This window comes from Bombina bombina, chromosome 11 (genome assembly GCF_027579735.1).
Source record: "Bombina bombina isolate aBomBom1 chromosome 11, aBomBom1.pri, whole genome shotgun sequence".
NCBI lineage: Eukaryota > Metazoa > Chordata > Amphibia > Anura > Bombinatoridae > Bombina > Bombina bombina.
In genome coordinates, this window is record NC_069509.1 from 81,848,984 (window position 1) to 81,871,751 (window position 22,768).

The 22,768-nt window shown below is 37.6% G+C and overlaps 1 protein-coding gene across 4 annotated transcripts in view; it reads right to left on the reverse strand.

The window, feature by feature from the left end:
• TOM1L2 (target of myb1 like 2 membrane trafficking protein) overlaps nucleotides 1-22,768 on the reverse strand; it is a 367,857-nt gene that overhangs the window by 161,562 nt on the left and 183,527 nt on the right. For all 4 annotated transcript variants that reach the window (XM_053694561.1, XM_053694560.1, XM_053694559.1 and 1 more), the window contains one exon: nucleotides 9,272-9,347. In XM_053694561.1, coding sequence (XP_053550536.1) covers nucleotides 9,272-9,347 — 76 coding nt within the window. The remainder of the gene's footprint in view (nucleotides 1-9,271; nucleotides 9,348-22,768) is intronic.

Here is a 22,768-nt window from a genome sequence, read left to right on the forward strand (position 1 = left end):
ACTGGGAGCTAGTTGCTGTTTGGTGGCTATACATATATGCCTCCTGTCATTGGCTTACCAATGTGTTCAGCTAGCTCCCAGTAGTGTAATGCTGCTCTTTCAATAAAGGATATCACGAGAAATAAGGAAAATCGATAATAGAAGTAAAAAGAAAAACAGTTTAAAAAGATATGCTCTGTCTGAATCATGAAAAAAAAATGGATTTCATTTTCCTTTAATGCCATATTCTCTAAAATGCGTTCCTTCCCCACAGATTGTTTCACAATAAACAGGAAAACTTAACCCTTTAAGGACACAGCTTTCAGTTTGCTCAATTGTTTTATGACGGAAAAAATCTGACATATGTCCTTAAGAGGTTAATGTTACACTCACTAAACGTTTATGCTTTATTTTGTTTTTTATTCTCCCCTTCTCCTTATTTTCCAACTATGTAGCATTTTGCCCCCCCCCCCAAAAATAAAATATTATGAATACAGTATTAGGAAAATGTAACAAAATTTGCTGTATCTATTTTGCTCTTTTTTTCTGTCTCTCTTTGTTCTTTTTTTTTTGTCTCTCCCCCCCCCCCCTTTTTCTTTTGTCTTAACATTTTTCCAAGTATGTAGCATTTTGGTCTCCCACCAAAAATATTAAGAAAAAAATAGAGGAATATTATTTAATATCTTATTCTGTAAATGTAACTAAAAATGTACTGAATATATTTTTCTTTTTTTTCTTTTTTCCTCATGATTGGTAAACTGTAGTGATATTATTGCATACATACCTAGTCCTTTAATGGTTACATTTAACGGAGGTTCATTTTGATGTTTAAAATATATTTATTACATTCTAATTGATATTCATGAGGCATGAAGATTTCTACTACTTAACTAGGAAAAACTAGCAAAGATTGGTAGCAACATGTGCACCCCATTTCAATTGTACCCCAGAACTACCAACATAGATCTGCATTATGACAGAACTTCCCTCTGCAGTCGAAAGATTACAAATTATTTTCAGAGATTCCCTAAAGCTCTCTGATCCCAAGAGATTACATAAAAATATCCGTCAGTATTATAGGGTCCTTCACAGGATTCTGTAAAGGCAATTTTTACCTAGACAGTTGTATATCAAGCTAAAGGATGTTCCTATATGTGTTCCCTAAATTAAAATGTTGTGATAAAAACAAACAAGCAGTTTAAAAACTCAAACAGAAAAACATAATTTATGTAAGAATTTACCTGATAAATTCATTTCTTTCATATTGGCAAGAGTCCATGAGCTAGTGACATATGGGATATACAATCCTACCAGGAGGGGCAAAGTTTCCCAAACCTCAAAATGCCTATAAATACACCCCTCACCACACCCACAATTCAGTTTAACGAATAGCCAAGCAGTGGGGTGATAAAGAAAGGAGTAGAAAGCATCAACAAAGGAAATTTGGAAATAATTGTGCTTTATACAAAAAATCATAACCACCATAAAAAGGGTGGGCCTCATGGACTCTTGCCAATATGAAAGAAATTAATTTATCAGGTAAATTCTTACATAAATTATGTTTTCGTTCATGTAATTGGCAAGAGTCCATGAGCTAGTGACATATGGGATAGCAATACCCAAGATGTGGAGTCTTCCACTCAAGAGTCACCAGAGAGGGAGGGAATAAAACAAAAACAGCCATATTCCGCTGAGAAAATAATCCACAACCCAAAAATAAGTTTATTTTCACTTTTGAAAGAAAAAAACTTAAATCAAAAAGCAGAAGAATCAAACTGAAACAGCTGCCTGAAGAACTTTTCTACCAAAAACTGCTTCCGAAGAAGCAAATACATCAAAATGGTAGAATTTAGTAAATGTATGCAAAGAGGACCAAGTGGCTGCTTTGCAAATCTGATCAACTGAAGCTTCATTCTTAAAAGCCCATGAAGTGGAGACTGATCAAGTAGAATGAGCTGTAATTCTCTGAGGCGGGGTTTGACCCGACTCCAAATAAGCTTGATGAATCAAAAGTTTCAACCAAGAAGCCAAGGAAATAGCAGAAGCTTTCTGACCTTTCCTAGGACCAGAAAATAAAACAAATAGACTAGAAGTCTTTCTGAAATTTTTAGTAGCTTCCACATAATATTTCAAAGCTCTTACCACATCCAAAGAATGTAAGGATCTCTCCAAAGAATTCTTAGGATTAGGACATAAAGAAGGGACAACAATTTCTCTACTAATGTTAGAATTCACAACCTTAGGTAAAAATTGAAAAGAAGTCCGCAAAACTGCCTTATCCTGATGAAAAATCAGAAAAGGAGACTCACAAGAAAGAGCAGATAGCTCAGAAACTCTTCTAGCAGAAGAGATAGCCAAAAGGAACAACACTTTCCAAGAAAGTAGTTTAATGTCCAAAGAATGCATAGGTTCAAATGGAGGAGCCTGTAAAGCCCTCAGAACCAAATTAAGACTCCAAGGAGGAGAAATTGACTTAATGACAGGCTTAATACGAACTAAAACCTGTACACAACAGTGTATATCAGGAAGTATAACAATCTTTCTGTGAAATAAAACAGAAAGAGCGGAGATTTGTCCTTTCAAGGAACTTGCAGACAAACCCTTATCCAAACCATCCTCAAGAAACTGCAAAATTCTAGGAATTCTAAAAGAATGCCAGGAGAATTTATGAGAAGAACACCATGAAATGTAAGTCTTCCAAACTCTATAATAAATCTTTCTAGAGACAGATTTACGAGCTTGTAACATAGTATTAATCACTGAATCAGAGAAACCTCTATGACTTAGAACTAAGCGTTCAATTTCCATACCTTCAAATTTAATGATTTGAGATCCTGATGGAAAAACGGACCATGAGATAGTAGGTCCGGCCTTAACGGAAGTGGCCAAGGCGGGCAACTGGACATCCGAACCAGATCCGCATACCAAAACCTGTGTGGCCATGCTGGAGCCACCAGCAACACAAAAGACTGTTCCATGATGATTTTGGAAATCACCCTTGGAAGGAGAACTAGAGGCGGGAAGATGTAAGCAGGTTGATAACACCAAGGAAGTGTCAGTGCATCCACTGCTTCCGCCTGAACATCCCTGGACCTGGACAGGTATCTGGGAAGTTTCTTGTTTAGATGAGAGGCCATGAGATCTATCTCTGGAAGCCCCCACATCTAAACAATCTGAGAAAACACATCTGGATGGAGAGACCACTCCCCTGGATGTAAAGTCTGGCGGCTGAGATAATCCGCCTCCCAATTGTCTACACCTAGGATATGCACCACAGAGATTAGACAGGAGCTGGATTCCACCCAAGCAAGTATCCAAGATACTTCTTTCATAGCTTGGGGACTGTGAGTCCCACCCTGATGATTGACATAAGCCACAGTTGTGATATTGTCTGTCTGAAAACAAATGAATGGTTCTCTCTTTAGTAGAGGCCAGAACTGAAGAGCTCTGAGAATTGCACAGAGTTCTAAAATATTTATTGGTAATCTCGCCTCTTGAGATTTCCAAACCCCTTGTGCTGTCAGAGACCCCCAAACAGCTCCCCAACCTGAAAGACTCGCATCTGTTGTGATCACAGTCCAGGTTGGGCGAACAAAAGAAGCCCCTTGAACCAAACGATGGTGATCTATCCACCATGTCAGAGAGTGTCGTACATTGGGATTCAAGGATATTAATTGTGATATCTTTGTATAATCCCTGCACCATTGATTCAGCATACAAAGCTGTAGAGGTCTCGTGAAAACGAGCAAAGGGGATCGCGTCCGATGCTGCAGTCATGAGACCTAAAACTTCCATGCACATAGCCACTGAAGGGAATGACTGAGACTGAAGGAGCCGACATGCTGCGACCAATTTTAAACGTCTCTTGTCTGTTAGAGACAGAGTCATGGACACTGAATCTATCTGGAAGCCTAAAAAGGTGACCCTTGTCTGAGGAATCAAGAAACTTTTTGGTAAATTGATCCTCCAACCATGTTTCCGAAGAAACAACACTAGTTGATTCGTGTGAGATTCTGCAGTATGTAAAGACTGAGCTAGTACCAAGATATCGTCCAAATAATGAAACACCGCAATACCCTGTTCTCTTATTACAGATAGTAGGGCACCCAGAACCTTTGAAAAGATTCTTGGAGCTGTTGCTAGGCCAAATGGAAGAGGTAATGCTTGTCTAGAAAAGAGAATCTCAGAAACTGATAGTGTTCTGGATGAATCGGAATATGAAGGTATGCATCCTGCAAGTCTATTGTGGACTAATGTCCTTGCTGAAAAAAAGGCAGAATAGTCCTTATAGTCACCATCTTGAAAGTTGGTACTCTTACATAACGATTCAAAATTTCAGATCCAGAACTGGTCTGAACAAATTTTCTTTCTTTGGTACAATGAATAGGTTTGAATAAAACCCCAAACCTTGTTCCTGAGGAGGAACTGGCATGATTACCCCTGAAGACTCCAGGTCTGAAACACACTTCAGAAAAGCCTGAGCTTTTACTGGATTTACAGGGATGCGTGAGAGAAAAAATCTTCTCACAGGAGGTCTTACTTTGAATCCTATTCTATACCCTTGAGAGACAATGCTCTGAATCCAATGATTTTGGACACATTTTATCCAAAAATCCTTGAAAAACCTTAATCTGCCCCCTACCAGCTGAGCTGGAATGAGGGCCGCACCTTCATGCGGACTTAGGGGCAGACTTTGGTTTCCTAAATGGCTTGGATTTATTCCAATTTGAGGAAGGCTTCCAACTGGAAGCAGATTCCTTGAGAGGAGGATTGAGTTTTTGTTCCTTATTCTGACGAAAAGAACGAAAACGGTTAGAAGCCTTAGATTTACCCTTAGGTTTTTTTATCCTGAGGCAAAAAAACTCCTTTTCCTCCAGTGATAGTTGAAATAATAGAATCCAACTGAGAACCAAATAAATTATTACCTTGGAAAGAAAGAGATAGTAATCTAGATTTAGATGTCATATCAGCATTCCAAGATTTAAGCCACAAAGCTCTTCTAGCTAATACAGCTAAAGACATGGATCTAACATCAATTTTGATAATATCAAAAATGGCATCACAAATAAAATGATTAGCATGTTGCAGTAAGCGAACAATGCTAGATATGTCAGAATCCAATTCATGTTGCGCTAAATTTTCCAACCAAAAAGTTGATGCAGCCGCAACATCACCCAAAGAAATAGCAGGTCTGAGAAGATGACCTGAATATAAATAGGCCTTCCTTAGATAAGATTCAAGCTTCCTATATAAAGGATCCTTAAAGGAAGTGCTATCTTCCATAGGAATAGTGGTACGTTTAGCAAGAGAAGAAATAGCCCCATCAACTTTGGGGATCTTTTCCCAAAACTCTATAGATTTTGCTGGTAAAGGATACAATCTCTTAAACCTTGAAGAAGGAATAAAGGAAGTACCTGGCTTATTCCATTCCCTAGAAATCATATCAGAAATAGCTTCAGGAATGGGAAAAACACCTGGGGAAACCACAGGAGGTTTAAAAACAGCATTTAAACATTTATTAGACTGAACGTCAATAGGACTGGTTACCTCAATATCCAAAGTAATTAACACTTCTTTTAATAAAGAACGCATATACTCTATTTTAAATAAATAAGTAGATTTGTCAGTGTCAATATCTGAGGAAGGATCTTCTGTATCAGACAGATCCTCATCAGAAGAGGATGAATTATTATGTTGTTGGTGATTTGAAATTTCATCAGCTAAATGAAAAGTTTTAAAAGACCTTTTACGTTTATTAGAAGGTGGAAATGCAGACAAAGCCTTCAGAATAGATTCAGAAACAAATTCTTTAAAATTTACAGGTATATCATGCACATTAGAAGTTGAAGGAACTGCAACTGGCAATGTACTATAACTGATAGAAACACTATCTGCATGTAAAAGTTTATCATGACAACTATTAAAAATGAAATTTGGTGGAATAATTTCTACAATTTTACAACAAATGCGCTTTTGTAGAACCCATGTCAGGCAGCAATGTTCCAGCAGAAACTTCAGAGACAGGATCAGATTGGGACATCTTGCTCAATGTAAGAGAAAAAACAACATATAAAGCAAAATTATCTATTTCCTTAAATGACAGTTTCAGGAATGGGAAAAAATGCAAAAGCATAGGCCTCTTGATAGAAAGGAAAGCAGGAGGCAAACATCAATGGGGTATTGAAATAATGAAGAAAAAATTGGCGCCAAGTATGATGGACAACGTAACGTAAACTCTTTTGGCGCCAAAAATTACCAGAAATGACACACTTGCGTCACTAATGACGCTGCCGTGTGAAAGGTCTCGACGTCACGTATGACGCCGGAAATGACGAAGTTGCGTCAAAAACGTAATTTCCCGCGCCAAAAAAGTTCACGCCAAAAATGACGTAATAAAGTCTAACATTTGACCCACCCGCAGGCCTAATACCCGCAAATGCAAAAAGTAGTCAAATTGAAAAAGACTAAACCCCAGGTAAGAAATACATTTCTTAAAGTGTTTATATTCCCAAATATGAAACTGACAGTCTGCAGAAGGAAATACATGAACCTGACTCATGGCAAATATAAGTACAATACATATATTTAGAACTTTATATAAATGCATAAAGTGCCAAACCATAGCTGAGAGTGTCTTAAATCTTAGCACAAACTTACTTCACCACCTCCATAGGAGGCAAAGTTTGTAAAACTGAATTGTGGGTGTGGTGAGGGGTGTATTTATAGGCATTTTGAGGTCTGGGAAACTTTGCCCCTCCTGGTAGGATTGTATATCCCATATGTCACTAGCTCATAGACTCTTGCCAATTACATGAAAGAAATATAAAATATGCATTAACAATTGTATAGATAATATTAATTATAATTTATATTAAAAGTAAGCAGCACAATTCCAATTAAATTTAGGCAGTGACATTCTTATTTAAATCAATAATATTCAATATACAGTGCTATTTCAAAATATGAAGATAAAATTGTGCTAAGAATAAATAAAGTCAAAGCACAATTTATTTTTTAAAACTAGAATAAGTCTTGCAACCTTGGTGAGTGGGTTTAACAGGGGTGTAACTTGGGTGTGTCTCCATACATCCCAACATTTGTGGCTGAGAATAAGAGACACAGGAGGTTGAAAGGAGCCTATCATCATTTTGTAGGTGGAGCCATGTTGGGAGGGGAGGGATCATGAGTGGTTAGTGGGCTGGATTGTGGTTGTGTTTGTTTCTAGGTTTTCAGTGGGTGGGGCTAAGAGAAATTCTGTAAAGAGGGACATAGCTCAAAATCAGGGACTGTACCTCTCAAATAGGGACAGTTGGGAGATCTGTGTCCCATCATATTCTCTAAACATTTTACCCCTGCAGATATTGCTGTTTTATCTCACCAAATGTAAGGTGGCAAAATTTGTCTAAAAAATATGCAATGCACATATTACACAGATAGAAAAACACACAAATGCAAAATTAGAAACAAATGCAAGTTAAAATACACTAAAACACTGCAATTTGATTTGTATTTGCTTAAAAAAATATTAGCAGCACTGGGTGCTCTCTGTTATATTTTCTCAACCCTGTGAGATTCTACAAACTTGAGAGCTTTACTTTAGATAGGAGGCAGTTTAAAATTCACTGGAAATTCTAGGTTCAGATGCCCCTTGCTTTTGAGAATTAAGTGAGGTCTACTCCTGTGTCGGTCAGTGTGAGGATTTCCCTATGATGTCACGATCGCTTTGCCTATACTTTAAAATAAGAAGAAATTACTAATACAATATTTATATTTGTTTACCGATTGATTAGTATAGTCTAGTGTCCATGTTAGAATCACTGTTATGATTATCAGTAGTACACTACAGAAGTATATAAATATATGCTTTAATAATTACACCCAGCGTGGTCTGAGGGACCAATGTGCAGATTACACAGTTATATTAAGATAACTTAATCTGTTCCACAGTGCATGGGAATTTGGACCCACTCACCATACATCTGGTAATTAGTATGCACAAATCTCATGATAACACCTTAGGGCTAAACGTGCAACTGCACTTTTAAAATTTCACATCAGGAATCAAATACATGTTGTACTGCACGTCTTAAACGGGTCAGAAAACAGATTTCTAATGTATAGCACAAATGTTTGGTCATTTAAAAAGGACATATAACACCTAAGGTTTTTGTTTAAAAGCTGTGCTTGCCCTACGCTCCCTAGAGGAGCCAAAAAGCACATTCTGTAAACTGCAAATCAAATAGCGGGTTTAGGCAATTTGCAGCATTTGGAATAACTAAGTTATAGAATGAGCTTTTTGGCCACTCTAGGGAGCGTAGGGCAATCAAAACTTTTAAACAAAATCCTTTTTATGTCCTTTTTAAATGACCAAACATTTTTTGTTTGTTTTTACATAAGGAGTATAATGTCCCTTTAAAGTGAAAAAACAATAATGTATTTAACCATATACAACTATATCAAAATAAGAGATTTTTTTGCAAGCTGATTTAAAAAAATAAATAAAATAAAAAAAAAGTATATACATATTTATCATCAAAACTGTAACCACCACACATACAATCTATTTAAAATATGTTTATGGTCATATTTAAAAAAATAAACAAATAAATCAAAAAGGAAATTAAAAGAAATAAGCCCTTTTGAAGTGTAAACGTCAGGTTTTGTATAGTGACTAAGAAAAATTAGAAAAAAATAATGCTAAAATCAGCTTTTAAAAACACGTTTACTAACAAGTATTGAAAGATTAACATGGTTAAACATTCATTTTAATTATAAGATGTCCATTATTAAATAAAAGTAAAAAAAATGATCAACATTAAAGGGGAATCAAACCCTTAAGTTTTGTGTTAAAAAAATGGTTCGGCAAGAGGTATTTAATGTCCTTTTAAAGGGACATGAAACCCAAAATATTTCTTTCATGATTCATAGACAATACAATTTTAAACATTCCACTTTACTTCTACTATTTAATTTGCTTCATTCTTCAGCTAGTCTTTGTTTAAGAAATAGCAATGCACATGGGTGAGCCAATCACACAAGGCATCTATGTGCAGCCACCAATCAGCAGCTACTTAACCTGTTTAGATATGCTTTTCAACAAAGAATACCAAGCGAATGAAGCAAATTAGATAATTGAAGTAAATAAAGTTAAATAAATTGCATGTTCTTTCTAAATCATGAAAAAAATGGGGTTCTTGTCCCTTTAAGAGAAAAGTATGATATCATGTTTATCTCTGAACCTATACTTTGTAAGCTCTAAAGAAGAGCAGTAATTTAGGTGTTGGTATCTTACCCCTCCTGAGTTTTGTTGCCGGACATCCAGAGCAGATGCCAATCCTCCGAGAGCTTGTGGGTCCTCGTACGTTACACTAAAACAAAAAAAAGATAAATAACTAGATCACAAGTGGTGTGCAACGTTTTTGCAATATTGCTACCGTGGAAACTTGCTTGCGTATTACAAGATGAAAGTTAACATGTACCGATGAACATAATAGAAAGTTCAAATATCCAAGTTATAACACAAGCACTCACTGGACTTGATACAGGTGAAATAAAAATTGTTTTATTCCATATAAACAAGTGACGTTTGGGGTGTTCACCTCTTTATTAGACCAACGGTTGGTCTGATGAAGGGATGAACACCCTGAAACGTCACTTGTTTATATGGAAAACAACACTTAATTTCACCTGTATCAAGTCCAGTGAGTGCTTGTGTTATAACTTGGATATATATATATATATATATATATATATATATATATATATATATATATATATATATATATATACACACACACACACATACAGTATCTCACAAAAGTGAGTACACCCCTCCCATTTTTGTAAATAATTTATTATATCTTTTCATGTGACAACACTGAAGAAATTACACTTTGATACAATGTAAAGTAGAGAGTGTACAGCCTGTATAGCAGTGTAAATTTGCTGTCCCCTCAAAATAACTGAACACACAGCCATTAATGTCTAAACTGTTGGCAACAAAAGTGAGTGCACCCCTAAGTGTAAATGTCCAAATTGGGCCCAAAGTGTCAATATTTTGTGTGTCCACCATTATTTTCCAGCACTGCCTTAACCCTCTTGGGCATAAAGTTCACCAGAGCTTCACAGGTTGCCACTGGAGTCCTCTTCCACTCCTCTATGACGACATCACGGAGCTGGTGGATGTTAAAGACCTTGCGCTCCCCCATCTTCCGTTTGAGGATGCCCCACAGATGCTCAATAGGGTTTAGATCTGGAGACATGCATGGCCAGTCCATCACCTTTAACCTCAGCTTCTTTAGCAAGGCAGTGGTCATCTTGGAGGTGTGTTTGGGGTCGTTATGTTGGAATACTGCCCTGCGGCCCAGTCTCCAAGGGAGGGGATCATACTCTGCTTAAGTATGTCACAGTACATGTTGGCATTCATGGTTCCCTCAATGAACTGTAGCTCCCCAGTGCCGGCAGCACTCATGCAGGCCCAGACAGACAATTACACTCCCACCACCATGCTCGACTGTAGGCAAGACACACTTGTCTTTGTACTCCTCACCTGGTTGCCGCCACACACGCTTGACACCATCTGAACCAAATAAGTTTATCTTGGTCTCATTGGACCACAGGACATGGTTCCAGTAATCCATGTCCTTAGTCTGCTTGTCTTCAGCAAAATGTTTGCCGTATTTCTTGTGCATCATCTTTAGAACAGGCTTCCTTCTGGGATGACAGCCATGCAGACCAATTTGATGCAGTGTGCGGCGTATAGTCTGAGCACTGACAGGCTGACCCCCCCCACTCCTTCAACCTCAGCAGCAATGCTGGAAGCACTCATACGTCTATTTCCCAAAGACAACCTCTGGATATGACGCTGAGTACGTGCACTCAACCTCTTTGGTCGACCATGGTGAGGCCTGTTCTAAGTGGAACATGTCCTGTGAAACCACTGTATGGTCTTGCTCATCGTGCTGCAGCTCAGTTTCAGGGTCTTGGCAATCTTCTTATAGCCTAGGCCAACTTTATGTAGAACAATAATTTTTTTTTTCAGGTCCTCAGAGAGTTCTTTGCCATGAGGTGCCATGCTGAACTTCCAGTCACCAGTATGAGAGAGTGTGCGAGCGATAACACCAAATGTAACACACCTGCTCCCCATTCACTGAGATCTTGTAACACTAACGAGTCACATGACACTGGGGAGGGAAAATGGCTAATTGGGCCCAATTTGGACATTTCCACTTAGGGGTGTACTCACTTTTGTTGCCAATGGTTTAGACATTAATGGCTGTGTGTTGAGTTATTTTGAGGGGACAGCAAATTTACACTGTTATACAGGCTGTACACTCACTGCTTTACATTGTAGCAAAGTGTCATTACCTCAGTGTTGTCACATGAAAAGATATAATAAATTATTTACAAAAATGTGAAGGGTGTACTCACTTTTGTGAGATACTGTATAGATAGCTATCTACTGTAGGTATATATATATATATATATATTTTCCTTTTCTTAAAACAAATCATATCTATAAAATATTCATAACTCACGTCAGGTTAAGCACACTTGGTCAAACAAGGTTGTGTTAGTTCGCGAGAGTTAAGTGTAAGTTTTTATTTAACAACACATTCCATTGACGTCTATGGGGAGAGGAGGTTAGCGTGGTCGAAATATCCGAAGTCCTGAAGCTTGCGCACGTTGGGTGTTGCTCGTGCGCAAACCATTTACTTTCAACTTGGAATACACATGCTAACTGGCGTGAATTAAAAGTTTGCTTTCAGCGGTTTTTGTGCTCGAGCAAAAATCACCAAATAGCGCGCCACTTGTAATCTGGCCACAAATTAGGTATCATTTTCAGGGGTAATTACACTCTGTGCCTGACAACTCAAATTGAGATACTTGTGTCCAAGCTGCATACACTGCAGGAAATAATTATATTTTTAATGCTTCGTGTTTTGTTCATTAAGGGACTACACACAGCTGCTATATAATATTCTGCACAACAGCAAATTTTCTTTTTATAAACGGATTTTTCCATCTCTCAGAATCCACTGCCCCCTTGTGGTCACAATGAATTCCAACAGTGTTAAAACTTACAGAATAAATATCGTTTTATGAACTTGATTTTTTATTTGAATATATTGCGTGCCAGGATTCCCATTTCTTTTGTCATGCAGATATATATAGGAAGTTCATAAATAAACTTCTGTAAAATGAGGGGGTTTCCAGAAAAAGGAAGACATTAATACGATTAAGATAAAGTGTGTTATTTAGTCTATTCAAGAAGGCAAACACATGCAAAATGTTTATCCCACTGCTTAAATTTAAATTCATATATACATCAAATCAAAGTACAGAATTATAAATATAAAATAACCTTATATACAGCGTTAAGTTAATTTAAAGAGACAGTCTACTCCAGAATGTAGATTGTTTAAAAAGATAATCCCTTTAATAACCATTCCCTAGTTTCGCATAACCAACACGGTTAAATTAATATACTTTTTACCACTGTGATTACCTCTGTATCTAAGCCTCTGCAGACTGTCCCCTTATTTCAGTTCTTGTGACAAACTTGCATTTTAGCCAATCAGTGCTCACTCCTAGGTTACTCCACAGGAGTGAGCACAATGTTATTTATATCGTACACATGAACTAGCAATGTCTAACTGTAAAAAAAAACTGACAAAATGCATTGAGATAAGAGGTGGCCTCCTAGGGCTTAATTAGGTTAAGCTTTCAACAAAGAATACAAAGAGAACAAAGCAAATTTGATGCTAAAAGTAAATTGGAAAGTTGTATATGAATCAAAGTTTAATTTTGACTAGACTGTCCCTTTAAGAATAAGATGAAGCTTTTTTGGACCTTATTTTCAGACAAAACACACAATAGGAAGAAGTAGACAGCTACAGTGATCTCTGAAAAAGTTATATAAACTAATCTTAATCAACACATTGCTCGTATGAAAAACTAAAGTCGTCTTAAAGGGACATGAACCCCCAAAAATTTGTCTTTCATGATTCATATAGAGAAGACAATTTTATAAAAATTTCCAATTTACTTCTATTATCAAATTTGATTTGTTCTCTTTATTCTTTGTTAAAGAGATATCTAGATAGGAAGCGTGCACATGTCTTGAGAACTACATGACAGGAAATTGTGCTGCCCTCTAGTGTTCTTGCTAATGTATAACATTGTTGCAAAACTGCTGCCATATATTACTGCAGACATGGGCACACGCCTGAACTTACCTTCCTGCTTATTAACAAAGGATAACAAGAAAACAAAGAAAATTTGATAGTGGAAGTAGATTTGAAACTTGTTTAAAATTGTATGTTCTATCTGAATCATGAAATATTTTTTTTTGGTTTTATGTCCCTTTTTATTTGCAGACCTCTCATAAAGAATTAGTTCTCTAGGTTTGTCCGAGCCATTTTAGAGCAACTGAGTCAGAATTATCAGATTATTATTAGTGTAGGGAAGTTACCGATCTGGGATTTTTTTTTTTTTTTTTTTTTCTAACCGATTTTATTTAGTTTAAATCAAATTACAATGTGGAAGGCACAGCTTCCATGAACAGTATATGTAACAATCGGTAATGTTTTTACAAGATAAATCATACAGTCAAGGGAAATGAAAAAAGAAAACCTTCTTGCAAAATTACATTTAAACTTCTAAGGTCTTTTATGGAGGTTTAAGAAAAAAAAAACTAAGAAAGAAAAGGATGAAATTACTGCTTAGTACTGACATAATATTTTGCTTTAAGTATAAACGTTGGTTGGCGACTCATCCAATTTTTTAGAGCAAACCCAGGTAATCCTTTATATTTCATGTATATATTTAGAAACAATGCGAATGATTTGAGTAAATGTATTTTTTTATAATCAGTAAACGGATCTATTGTAACTATTTATGGGTGAGTACCCAAAAATGTTTTCTTTGTTCTCTTGCTATCTTTATATGAAAAAGAAGGCATCTAAGCTTTTTCTTGGTTCAGCACTCTGGACAGCAGTTTTTTATTGGTGGATGAATTTATCCACCAATCAGCAAGGACAACCTAGGTTGTTCACCAAAAATGGGCCGGCATCTAAATTTACATTCTTGCATTTCAAATAAAGATACCAAGAGAATAAAGAATATTTGATAATAGGAGTAAATTAGAAAGTTGCTTAAAATTGCATGCTCTATCTGAATCATGAAAGAATTTTTTTGGGTACAGTGTCCCTTTAAGGTATTGTTCCCATAAATTCATAATTTCTGCAAACGTCCATTTTAGCGTTTTTGATATAATAGTATTCTTCTATTTCTAGAAATTTTGAAACTCTATGTGTCCACATTGTTATGATTGTGCTTCCTTGCTTTTTCAGTTTTTAGCTAGAAGGTATTTGGTGCTATTAATCATTATGTAAAATAATTTGAGGTAGTGTTTGGTTTCGATTTTAGGAGGCTTATTTAAAAGCCATATTAGAGGGTCTAGAGGGAACTGAGTGTCTAATATTTTTTCTATAGTTCTCCAGAAATTCTGGATAGTGTTACACCACCACCACCACATATGGGCCATATTGCCATGTCCACGTCCGCATCTCCAGCAACGTTTAGATCTGTTTTGGTATAGGTGTTGTAGTTTGATTGGAGTGAGATACCATCTGTGTAGTATTTTAAAACTGATATCTTTTATTGAAAGAGAGATTGAGGTTTTGGTGACATTTTGGAAAATAGATACGCTAGTTTGTGGCAGTATTATTATACCTAGTTCTTCTTCCCATTTTTCTAGGAAGGGGGGTATATATCATGGTGGGTTAAAAGTCAATATTTTGTAGATTGTTGAAAGGATGTGTGTTAGTGGAGGGTTCTTATGCAGAGATTTTCAAAGTTAGTTACTGGTCTAACCATATTTCTAGAATACATATGTTGTGTAATAAAGTGGTGGACGCGACCGTATGTAAACCAATTGCGAAAGCAGTAGTATCCCTTATCGATCAATTCTGGTTGGGTTAGTAATTTTTCGTTAGATAATAGGAGATGTATTGGTATATCTCTATAAAATGTGTCTGGAGTATCAATTAAAGTATGTAGCTCTAATGTGAATTCTCCATTATCTATTAATGATGTTAAGGGGGAGGGCTTCAAGGATATATAGGAGTGTGTGTCTACAATAGTGTCCCATTTTATATGTTTCCGCTATCAGCGTGAAATTTGTCAGTGACTTGATCGTTGATGTCTCCAGATTCCAACATAGTTTACCTAAATGTGGTGTGTTTGAGATAAGGTGTTCAAGTTGAACCCACCTTTTATGATCATAATTTGTGCAGCAGTCTACAATCTTTTGTAAAAATATGGCTTGGTGGTATTTGGCTATATTGGGTATCCCTAGGCCTCCTTGTAGTTTGGGGGTTTGCATAATTGTTTTATTTATTCTAGGAGGTTGTCTGTGCCAAACAAAGTCGCTAAAAGTTTTTTGTAGGCTTGGGATATAGTTATTAGGTAGTGGGATTGGTAAGGCTTGTATTATGTAAAGGAGTCTTGGAAAAAATGTTCATTTTGAGCACATTTATTCTGCCTAGCCACAATAACTTCTTAGAAAGCCATGATAAAATATCTCTTATGATTATTTTTTGGATGGGAAGAAAGTTTGTTATAAAGGTATTTTCCATCAAAGTTGTTAATTCTATTCCTAGGTAATATAGTGAGTGGGGGCACCACGTAAATGTTGTTAGTTTAACTATTTCTAGTGTGAAATTATCTAGGTTAATATTTAAAACTTCTGATTTGGACGTATTTATTGCAAAATTTGAGAGTAACTTAAAATGTACTAAATTCCTGTATTAATGGGGGTATTGATGTTTCTGGATGTGTAATGGAAAATAAAATGTCGTCTGCAAATAGAAACATAACATAGGTTTGATTTCCAATTTGAACTCCTTGGATTAGTGGGTTTTCTCAAATTTTAGCAGCTAAAGTTTCTATAAAGCAGACAAACAACAGGAGGGACAGAGGGCACCCCTGCCGCGTGCCGTTGGATATGGTGAATGAGTTAGATAATGTGCCATTTATCAATAGTTTTGTATTGGGATGAGAATATAGTGAAAACAATTATGTGTAGTAATTTAGGCCCAAGACCCATATTAATCAATTTGGCTTGTAGGAAGTCCCAGCCAACACGGTCAAAGGCCTTTTCTGCGTCTATTGACAGAAGAATTCCTGGAATTCCCCTGCATTGAATATATTGGATAAAGTTCAGGGCCCTGACCGTGTTGTCTTTCACCTCCCTTTTGGGGACAAAACCTACCTGGGTCTTGGTGAATCAGATCTGGAAGTACTAGGTTTAATCTATTTGCGAGTATTTTGGCGTATATCTTCACATCTGAATTGATTAACGAGATGGGACGAAAATGGGATTGGTGGTCTAAGGATTTCTTCGGCTTGGGTATGAGAATAATGTGGGCTTCTAATGAGATAGGTGATAATGGATTGGTTTTGTCAATATGGTTAGAGAACTTAGTAATGTGAGGGAGTAGGTCTTCTTGAAATAATTTGTAATAACTATTACTAAAGCCATCTGGGACTGGGGATTTACCAGCTGGTAGGGCCTTTGATATCTTTTTGTATTTCTTCTGATGTTATGGGGTCTTCCAGCTGGTCTCTTTGAGTGGTAGTAAGATGAGGTGATTTCAGGGACAAAAGATATGCGTTTATGTAGTTTAGTTTTGTGTCTTGTGAGGTTGTCTTGTAGTCGGGATTGGCGTTTAAGTTATATAGTTTTTTAAAGTAAGTTCTGAATGTGTCAGAAATGGCTTTAGTAGAGCAGTGGGTTTTGTTATGATCATCCTTAATGTGTAAAATATAGTTTTTCTGATGTTTTTGTCTAAGGTATTGCGCCAATGAGCAGCAAGATTTATTTCGGCCTTCATAGTTTAATTGTTGTAAGCGGAGTGCTTGTCTTTTGTGTTCTTTATTTAAATGAGATGCTAGTTTTTCTTTTTCTGCCTGGATGGTAATGAGCAAATTGTGGTCAGTAGGGTCTTTTTTGTGTTGATTTTCTAAGTTTTCAATATTTGAAATTAATGATGATAAATATATGTGTTTTTGTTTAGTGAAATGCTTTCATGCAGCATTTTATGAATCTATTTTCTTTTTTTTATATATAATTTTTCGCTGTTTCCTATTCTCTCAAGCCAGTTATATATAATATATAGAAGCATGGAAATAAATTTACAGAATTCATTTATTTTTTTCAAATTTTGTATTTTTGCATTTATGTCTCAAACTGAACCTGCCTCTGATGTTACCATAGGATTTGAGCTGCCTGAACATGTATCTACCAAAGCTAAGTGTGTTTGTTGTAATAAAGCTGATCTAAATTCTTCAGCTCAATTATGTGGCTATTGTTTTGACAAATTGTTAAATGCTGATAATATATCTACGAGTACAAATACACCCACTGTTATTCCATCTCAGTTTAATGTACATAGCATTACTGCAGAAATTAAAGATTTATTGCTGCAGCTATAGAGAAGGTAATGACTGCTATTCCGCATTCAAATAAATGTAAAAGGGGTTTGCAAAATTTTCCTAAACCTAGTGAATTAAGTTCTGACCTTCAGCATACTGATGTATTCTTTAACAATGGGGTTTACTCTGATTCAGAGGATGCCACGTCAGAGACAGATAGACAAATCTTTTTTATTTAAGATAGTATATATATTTGTTCTCTCCTAAAGGAAGTTTTGTTTACTTTGGGTATTGAGGAGTCTAAACCTCCTGATGATAAAGCTAGTAATTGTCTAAACTCTGTTTTTAGAATTATTTAGGAAGTATTTCCTATTCCTGACACTATCTCTAATGTGATTGCTAAAGAATGGTCTAAGCCTGGTACCTCCACTTTTAACCCTTCTTCTAGGTTTAAGAAATTGTATCCTTTGCCTGTAGCCAATTTAGAACTTTGGGAAACAGTTCCTAAAGTTGATGGGGCAATTTCCACTCTTGCCAAACGTTCTACTATTCCTATGGAAGACAGTACTTATTTTAAGGATCTTTTAGATAGGAAGCTTGAAACGTATCTAAGAAGGGCATATTTACATACTGGCTATATTCTTAGACCTGTTATATCTATGGCTGATGTTGCTGCTGCTTCTACTTTTTGGTTGGACAGTTTAGCACAGCAGTTGTCTTCAGATTCTGAATTATCTAACATTATTGTTTTCCGTCAACATACAAATCATTTTATTTGTGATGCTATATTTGATGTCATAAAGATCAATGTCAAATCCATGTTTTTAAACATTCTAACAAGAAGAGCTTTATGGCCTAAATCTTGGAATGCTGACATGGTGTCTAAAACTAGATTATTATCTCTCTCTTATCAAGGTAAAAATCTTTTTGGTTCACAATTGGATTCTATCATCTCCACTGTTACTAGGGGTAAGGGAGTTTTTAATAGATCCTGAATTGTCTAGCATTGTTCTTTTACTTCAACATGCAAATCATTTTTTTTGTGATGCTATATTTGATGTCATTAAGATTGATATTAAATCAATGTCCTTAGCTATTCTTACTAGAAGAGCTTTATGGCTTAAATCTTGGAATGCTGATATTGTGTCTAAATCTAGATTACTATCTTTATCATTTTAGGGTAGTAATTTACTTGGTTCTCAATTGGATTCTATTATCTCCACTATCACCGGGGAAAGGGAGTTTTTCTTCCCCAAGACAAGACATCCAAGAGTAAATTTAAAGCTCCCAATCTTGTTCGTTCCTTTCGTCAGAATAGAGAACAGAAAACCACTCCTTCCCCTAAGGCCTCTGGCTCTAGTTGGAGACCATCCCCGAATTGGAATAAATCAAAGTCTTATAAGAAACCGAATCCTGCTCCTAAACCTACATGAAGGTGCGGCCCTCAAGCCAGTTCTTCTGGTAGGATTACCAATGTGTTGCTCTTCCATTTGGCCTTGCAACAGCACCAAGAATATTCTCAATAGTTCTAGGTGCCCTTCTATCTGTAATCAGAAAGCAGGGTATTGCAGTGTTTCCTTATTTGGACGTATTTTGGTACTAGCTAAATCTTTTCATTTAGCAGAATCTCACACAAAAAACATAATTTATGCTTACCTGATAAATTCCTTTCTCCTGTAGTGTAGTCAGTCCACGGGTCATTCATTACTTATGGAATATCTCTTCCTAACAGGAAACTGCAAGAGAATTACCCAGCAGAGCTGCTATATAGCTCCTCCCCTCACATATCATACTCAGTCATTCGACCAAAGCAGACGAGAAAGGAGGAACCATAGGGTACAGTGGTGACTGGAGTTTAATTAAAATTTAGACCTGCCGTAAAAACAGGGCGGGCCGTGGACTGACTACACTACAGGAGAAAGGAATTTATCAGGTATGCATAAATTATGTTTTCTCCTGTTAAGTGTAGTCAGTCCACGGGTCATCCATTACTTATGGAATACCAATACCAAAGCTAAAGTACACGGATGAAGGGAGGGACAAGGCAGGAACATTAAACAGAAGGAACCACTGCCTGAAGTGCCTTTCTTCCAAAAATAGCCTCCGACGAAGCAAAAGTGTCAAATTTGTAAAATTTTTAAAAAGTGTGAAGCGAAGACCAAGTCGCAGCCTTGCAAATCTGTTCAACAGAAGCCTCATTTTTAAAGGCCCAGGTGGAAGCCACAGCTCTAGTAGAATGAGCTGTAATCCTTTCAGGAGGCTGCTGTCCAGCAGTCTCATAGGCTAAGCGTATTATGCTACGAAGCCAAAAAGAGAGAGAGAGGTAGCCGAAGCCTTTTGACCTCTCCTCTGTCCAGAGTAAACGACAAACAGGGAAGAAGTTTGACGAAAATCCTTAGTTGCCTGCAAATAGAATTTCAGGGCACGGACTACGTCCAGATTATGCAAAAGTCGTTCCTTCTTTGAAGAAGGGTTAGGACACAGAGATGGAACAACAATCTCTTGATTGATATTCCTGTTAGTAACTACCTTAGGTAAGAACCCAGGTTTAGTACGCAGGACTACCTTGTCTGAATGAAAAATCAGATAAGGAGAATCACAATGTAAGGCAGATAACTCAGAGACTCTTCGAGCCGAGGAAATAGCCATCAAAAACAGAACTTTCCAAGATAACAGCTTGATATCAATGGAATGAAGGGGTTCAAATGGAACGCCTTGAAGAACATTAAGAACTAAGTTTAAGCTCCACGGCGGAGCAACAGACTTAAACACAGGCTTAATCCTAGTTAAAGCCTGACAGAAAGCCTGAACGTCTGGAACTTCAGCCAGACGTTTGTGTAGAAGAATAGACAGAGCAGAAATCTGTCCCTTTAACAAACTAGTAGATAAGCCCTTTTCTAAACCCTCTTGTAGAAAGGACAATATCCTAGGAATCCTAACCTTACTCCATGAGTAACTCTTGGATTCGCACCAATGTAAATATTTACGTCATATCTTATGGTAAATTTTTCTGGTAACAGGCTTCCTAGCCTGTATTAAGGTATCAATAACCGACTCCGAGAAGCCACGCTTTGATAGAATCAAGCGTTCAATCTCCATGCAGTCAGCCTCAGAGAAATTAGATTTGGATGTTTGAAAGGACCCTGAATTAGAAGGTCCTGTCTCAGAGGCAGAGACCACGGTGGACAGGACGACATGTCCACTAGGTCTGCATACCAGGTCCTGCGTGGCCACGCAGGCGCTATCAGAATCACCGAAGCTCTCTCCTGTTTGATCTTGACAATCAAACGAGGAAGCATCGGGAATGGTGGAAACACATAAGCCATGTTGAAGACCCAAGGGGCTGTCAGAGCATCTATCAGCACCGCTCCCGGGTCCCTGGACCTGGATCCGTAACAAGGAAGCTTGGCGTTCTGACGAGACGCCATGAGATCCAGATTTGGTTTGCCCCAACGACGAACCAGTTGAGCAAAGACCTCCGGATGAAGCTCCCACTCCCCCGGATGAAAAGTCTGGCGACTTAGAAAATCCGCCTCCCAGTTCTCCACGCCTGGGATGTAGATCGCTGACAGGTCACAAGAGTGAGACTCTGCCCAGCGAATTATCTTTGAGACTTCCAACATCGCTAGGGAACTTCTGGTTCCCCCTTGATGGTTGATGTAAGCCACAGTCGTGATGTTGTCCGACTGAAATCTGATGAACCTCAGAGTTGCTAACTGAGGCCAAGCTAGGAGAGCATTGAATATTGCTCTTAACTCCAGAATATTTATTGGGAGGAGTTTCTCCTCCTGAGTCCATAATCCCTGAGCTTTCAGGGAATTCCAGACTGCTCCCCAGCCTAGAAGGCTGGCGTCTGTTGTTACAATCGTCCAATCTGGCCGAGAAAGCCACCATAGAAGAGAACCTCTGGTCTCTTGATTCAGATTTAGTAGGGGGGACAAATCTGAGTAATCCCCGTTCCACTGACTTAGCATGCACAATTGCAGCGGTCTGAGATGCAGGCGCGCAAATGGTACTATGTCCATTGCCGCTACCATTAAGCCGATTACTTCCATGCACTGAGCTACTGACGGGTGTGGAATGGAGTGAAGGACACGGCAAGCATTTATAAGTTTTAATAACCTGGCCTCTGTCAGGTAAATTTTCATCTCTACAGAATCTATAAGAGTCCCTAGAAAGGGAACTCTTGTAAGTGGTAATAGAGAACTCTTTTCCACGTTCACCTTCCACCCATGCGACCTCAGAAATGCCAGAACTATCTCTGTATGAGACTTGGCAGTTTGAAAACTTGACGCTTGTATCAGAATGTCGTCTAGGTACGGAGTCACCGCTATGCCTCGCGGTCTTAGTACCGCTCTTTTTAGTTAGGCTGCAAGAGCATGACTGAGTATGATATGTGAGGGGAGGAGCTATATAGCAGCTCTGCTGGGTAATTCTCTTGCAGTTTCCTGTTAGGAAGAGATATATTCCATAAGTAATGGATGACCCGTGGACTGACTACACTTAACAGGAGAAAATGTGTTTCTACAAAAACATGTTTGGAGGATCAATTTACCAAAGAGTTTCTTGATTCCTCGGACAAAGGTCACCTTTTTAGGTTTCCAGATAGATTCAGTGTCCATGACTCTATCCATAACAGAAAAAAAGACATTTGAGATTGCTTTCAGCTTGTCTAAACCTTCAGTGGCTATGTGCATGGAAGTTTTAGGTCTTGTGTTTGCAGCATCGGACGCAATCCATTTTGCTTGTTTTCATATGAGACCTCTACAGCTTTGCATGTTGCACCAATGGTGCAGGGATTATACTCAGGTATCACAACTGATATACTTAAATTCTAACAATCACCTAAATGTTCAAGGGGCCTCCTTTGTTTGTCCTACCTGGACTGTGATCACAATAGATGCAAGTCTCACAGGTTGGGGAGCTGTCTGAGGGTTTCTGACAGCACAAGGAGTTTGGAACGCTCGAGAAGCGAGGTTACCAATCAATATTAGAGCTCCGGGCTATTTTTCAGAGTTCTTCAGGCTTGGTCTCTATTAAAGAGAACACTGTATATTCGGTTTTAAACAATGTCACAACAGTGGCATATGCCAATCATTAAGGGGGGACTCGCAGTCCCTTAGCAATGAAAGAAGTGTCTCTAATACTTTCTTGAGCGGAATCCAACTCTCGTCTAATCACTGCGATTCATATATGAGGTGTAGACAATTAGGAAGTGGATTATCTCAGCCGGCAATCTAAACATCTGGTGAAGTGTTCTCTCAATCCAGATGTGTTCTATCAGATTGTGCAGATGTGGGGTTTTCCAGACATAGATCTGATGGCCTCTCGTCTAAACAAGAAACTTCTC